Raw genomic sequence first — 5090 nt, 5'->3', positions numbered from 1 at the left:
ATTCCAGCAAGTACGAAAAAGGCCAATGACGTCTTACTGTTATTATGAAACTAGTTTTGACACACACTGCCTGAAAGGACCTTGGGACCGAAAGGGTGCCCCGCCCCACACTTTAGAAAACCGCTGCTCTAACCCCCATGTTGCCCAAGTCTGGCTCTCCTGAGGTTCACTGCCCGGCCGGCCAAGGAATAAACAGCAAGATCACCGGCCAGCGTTCACAGGAGGAACTCCTCTTTCCCCTTTGCGAAGGTGCCTGGGTGACGCGCATATAGTCGGGTTTCCGGGAAGGCCTTAGAGGCACCGCTAGAGGGCGCCCCGAGAGAACCCCGCGATGCACCTCAGCGCCCGCGCCCCCGCCCTCACCCGCACCCGCCGAGTTCACACGGAAGCCCGGAAGAGAAGGCGGCGCCCGGAAGAGGGGGGCGGTCGCGGCCTCATTGGACGACGTGCCTCCGCTTCACGGTCGGAGGCGGGGCTTCTTTGCGCTAAAAAGCGGGACCCAGCGGCCGCTAGAGCGCGCAGGTTTAGTCGCAATCCGGTGTAGCTTTTCTGTCCTATACCGAGGTCCGCCGGGTCATGGTGCCAGCCTGACTGAGAAGAGGACGCTCCCGGGAGACGAATGAGGAACCACCTCCTCCTGCTGTTCAAGTACAGGGGCCTGGTCCGCAAAGGGAAGAAAAGCAAAAGACGAAAATGGCTAAATTCGTGATCCGCCCGGCCACCGCCGCCGACTGCAGTGACATCCTGCGGCTGATCAAGGTAGCGGAAGGCCCGGGCTCCTCCGGGGGCGGGGGGTGGGAGGTGGGGAGCGGCTCCCGCAGGAGTCCCTCTCTCCGCTAGACTCCCCCGGCCTCGGCCAGGCCGTCCGGGCCGGAATCTGGGGACGAATCGCCGCCCCGCGCACCCCATTCCCAGTGAGCTGGTTGCGTCCGGGCCTCACTGAGTGTTCTACTTCTCTCTTTCTTTCCCATGTGCATCGCCCCAGGAACTGGCTAAATACGAATACATGGAAGACCAAGTAGTGTTAACTGAAAAAGGTAACGCGACCGTAGCTGGGCGGGGTTAGGGTGTCGGGTCCTTGTCCTCTGCACCGAGGCCATCACTGTGTGTCCTTGCTGCCCCCTGTTGCAGATCTACTAGAGGATGGTTTTGGAGAGCACCCTTTCTACCACTGCCTGGTTGCAGAAGTGCCCAAGGAGCACCAGTCTCCGGAAGGTAACCGCCCTCCCCTTCCAGAAGCCAAACACCGAGTGTTTTAGAAAACGCGTAGCGTCCCTGGTGTAGAACCACTGACGACACAGGCCAAAGTTACTGAGAAATTGGCCAGAAACAATAGCCAGTGTTCAAACTACTGAGGAAAAAGAAAATAGATGTGCTGCACATAATAATAGGGCGGGTTGAAAGAGCTGTTTAAGTAAGTATCAGAGTGCTGTGGAGACCTGGAAGAGTTTGAGCTGTTTAATAAGTAAGTATCAGAGTGCTGTGGAGACCCGGAAGAGTTAGGTATAATGTCATTTGTTGTAATTCCGTTTCATAAATGGTTCTTGTTTGACCCTAACGTAACCTTTTTTGTAATTGTGTTAAATCACATTTTTTTCTTTAATTTGTCCCAATCTTCAGGTTACAGTCTCTAGCTTCGCCATGTACATGGCCCTTCCGTGTACATGGATGGGCGGGGAGGTAACTAAAAGATCCTTTACACAATAAAGTAGATGATCATGATAAATGAGGTAAGGTCCTATTATCACACACTTAAAACACGGTAGATCAGAAACTCCAGTGTACTCTCTTCCTGTGTTTCCAAAGGACTATAAAATGGCTAGAAAGTTTAATTTGAAACCTTGGCCTCCATTTGAAATTATAGACACCCTATAAGAGGGAGTCAGATTGTTTTATTTTTTGCTGGTCCCTGTTGACTGGTCAGAAGACAGAGCTAAAAGGGGAAGTTGTTTGGGTGGGTGCTTCATTTTTTTTCGAAGTCTCTTCCCCAAGCTAGAAGAAATGAACAGAAAACATAAGGGATGAGGTACTTTTTGGAGGTATGTAGATGTTATTTAACACCAGTTTCTGGGTACCTCTGCTTCTTCTGGCTTAAAACTGGGGAGAGCAAATTGAAAAGCTGTGAATTGGAAGGCAAGTTCTGAAATTAAACATTGCACTTTTGGCCTGATGTCCTGACCTTAAGGAAGCAGAGTTTCAACTACAAATATTTACTATTCTGAACTGCCGTGTAAACCCAACTTATTCCCAAGTCAACATACCAATATCAGTAGGATGTGAATAATGTGTGTGTTTAGTTTAAGACTATAGCAGTCTTGCTCTGGCAAGTAATAAAAGCATTCTCACTTCCTGAGGGTGAGATCCAGCAGGTTGCAGATCGGCCAGTCCATGATTTTAGCCTCGCTTCAGCTAGTCCTAATGTGTGCTTTTTGCAAATACATGTCCTGAGAACAGTGAGATCTTCCAACAGTGGCCTGGACTGCTCTAGCGTAAAAAATCAGTCCCGATTCAATGGCTACTTATTTCTGTAATACATGCATGTCGATTTTTTAAAACCTACAATAGGCTTCCGATTTTGCAGCTACAACTTGTATGGGTTGCTTTTCGTCCACATCTCATGTGATACTCTTATTACAGGACACAGTGTTGTGGGTTTCGCCATGTACTACTTTACCTATGACCCATGGATTGGCAAACTCTTGTACCTTGAGGACTTCTTCGTAATGAGTGATTATAGAGGTATGGCTGAGTTTAGGAGGAGGGGGGTTTGCTCTCAAGAGAAACCAGGGCTTAAAGTCCTGAAGACGGCTTTTTAAATGGCACTTCTCTTCCCTTTAGGCTTTGGCATCGGATCAGAAATCCTGAAGAATCTAAGCCAGGTATGTCTTGGTTCGGGAGAGAGCTGGTTTGGTTTCCAAATTTGTGAGTGTTACTGAGTTATGTTAATGACTGAATCAGATCGGGTCTTGGAAAGCAGGTGAAACGTCACTGAGTTTCTTTCACTCTCCGTCACAACAGGTTGCAATGAAATGTCGCTGCAGCAGCATGCACTTCTTGGTAGCAGAATGGAACGAACCATCTATCAACTTCTACAAAAGAAGAGGTGCTTCTGATCTGTCCAGCGAAGAGGGATGGAGACTCTTCAAGATCGACAAGGAGTACTTGCTCAAAATGGCAGCAGAGGAGTGAGGAGTACTGATGCAGACAGTGACAGCTTCCATTCTATTTTAGATTAAATTCTCAACTGATCTTGCTTTCTATCCTATTCGTAGTCAAATAATAGAATGAACACCCATTCCAAAGCTTTATTACCAGTGGCGTCGTTGCATGTTTGAAATGCGGTCTGATTAAGATGGCAACCTTGTATGCGGTTTGGAGTCCGATTTCTCCTTGAACATCTTTTGATAAACAAGGTGGTATGATCTTCTTGTATATGAAAAAAAACTTCATTCTTGTGAGTCATTTAAATGTGTACAATGTACACACTGGTACTTAGAGTTTCTGTTTTGATTCTTTTTTTTTAATAAACTGCCCTTTGATTTAATTGGTGTAAGCATTTTTACTAATCTTTCATTTCTCATGACATTTTTCTTGCTGTTGAACACGAAATAAAAATGACCAAGAAACGTAACTCGATAACCTTACAATTATTGAAAAACAGTTTTTAACCCAATTTAAAGTGGTCATGAGCTGTTCTCAAAGTCTGGAAAAAAGCCAGTTCAGTTCCCTGGTTTTATAGGTAGCAGCGTGTAAAATGACTTGACGCTGGTGACACTGGACACTTCATCTGACAGAATTTTCAGGAGCTGAGAACCAGGTTAGCAAGCAAAGTCCACAACAAATAAGCCCAATGGTTACCCACGTAAAAGGCGGAGACGGGATGGAGGGGTGGCACATACCTTGCCCCGAACAACCCACCCAGAATCCCATTCCGAAGGGAAAAATGGATCGCTTTGCTAATCAGGCAGGAGTGAACCAACATTTTAACAGGAAATGTGCAAACGAAAAGGCTGGAGGTGGGTGTGGGTCCCAATCAGGGGAAGCTTAACTGGAGCACCAGTCTATGGTACTGTGTACCAGAATGAGTTTCTATTTTAAACAATAGTGCCTAAAATGGGGTGGTAAACAAAAACTTTCTCCAGAACTGAAAATGAAACTTCCAAGAAGCCTGAGGAAGAGACAGCCTTAGGTAAATTTGACTTCCTCCTTTTAAAAGTTGTATCTGCCAGTAACGCTACACCCAACATGGGGCTTGAACTCAGCACCCTGAGATCAAGGGTCCTCTGCTCCTGAGCCAGCCAGGTGCCCCTGTTACCTCCTTTTATTATTCATGACACTGAGCTAAACTCCTAAACCCAGCAATTCGCATAATAAAATGGTAGTTAATAAGAACCACTGTGCTGATTTCCAAGACTAACGTTTTCCAAGTCATCAGATACCTAAAAAACCATGCTCCCCACCTTCTGTGTTCTCCAGGAAAGAAATACTAGGCTCCTCCGTGAAAGGGGGGTTTTGCCCAGCATCCCCTGCTCTGGTGTCTGTTCTGGCTTCCGAAGTTAGAAGGCAGCCATATAAACAAGTGGGATCCTGTACTGCACTGAATACAGGAGAGCTTTGGGATTTATTGGTGGCTCAGAGAGCATGCTATGAAAACAGGTTTCCAGAGTCCAGAGTCCTGCTGGGATGATAAGTAACTAGGAGAGAGAAGCTGGCAAACATCAAAAGGGTTGACTAAACACAAGAGAGCCTCGTGGGGAAAGCAGGCATTTTGAGAACTGTGTTTTGGAAAGTGGGCCTCTTTGAAGAAAACAACTACATGCTGACTGTGGTTAAATATGTGAATAAATTAGATTAACCAAGCGAGTTACAATATAACTCTTTGTTTTCTCATTCTTCTTAGAGCTTAGCCCTAAAAATCCAGGGTTGTCGCACAAAAGCTTTTATGAAGGTTGTGTCCACTCTAAAGTAGTCCCTTCCATTCAAAATTTAGAAGCTGCAACACCACAGCATCAGCCCCCTGAACGCCTAACTCGATTGTAAAGATACCTCCTGAAAAACTAAACTGTAAAATCCGTAAAGTTTGTAATCCC

General features: G+C 46.3%; 1 protein-coding gene across 1 annotated transcript; it reads left to right on the top strand.

The window, feature by feature from the left end:
* Positions 1 to 496: 496 nt before the first annotated feature.
* On the top strand, positions 497 to 3544 carry SAT1 (spermidine/spermine N1-acetyltransferase 1). Its single transcript, XM_059385135.1, has 6 exons — positions 497 to 759; positions 986 to 1037; positions 1132 to 1215; positions 2638 to 2739; positions 2839 to 2879; positions 3019 to 3544. The coding sequence occupies exons 1-6, from the start codon at positions 694 to 696 to the stop codon at positions 3187 to 3189; spliced, it is 516 nt and encodes a 171-aa protein (XP_059241118.1). The 5' UTR covers positions 497 to 693; the 3' UTR covers positions 3190 to 3544.
* Positions 3545 to 5090: the final 1546 nt, after the last annotated feature.

This window comes from Mustela nigripes, chromosome X, assembly GCF_022355385.1.
Source record: "Mustela nigripes isolate SB6536 chromosome X, MUSNIG.SB6536, whole genome shotgun sequence".
NCBI lineage: Eukaryota > Metazoa > Chordata > Mammalia > Carnivora > Mustelidae > Mustela > Mustela nigripes.
This window is presented reverse-complemented; position numbering and strand designations above follow the sequence as displayed.

What these genes read in the sequence shown, in the direction of transcription:
- SAT1 (XM_059385135.1), top strand. Translation starts at nt 694, where the DNA reads ATGGCTAAATTCGTGATCCGCCCGGCCACCGCCGCCGACTGCAGTGAC. An exon ending in AGTAGTGTTAACTGAAAAAG is followed by an intron (nt 1,038 to 1,131) that starts GTAACGCGACCG and finishes CCCCTGTTGCAG; the next exon opens with ATCTACTAGAGGATGGTTTT. An exon ending in TCCTGAAGAATCTAAGCCAG is followed by an intron (nt 2,880 to 3,018) that starts GTATGTCTTGGT and finishes CCGTCACAACAG; the next exon opens with GTTGCAATGAAATGTCGCTG.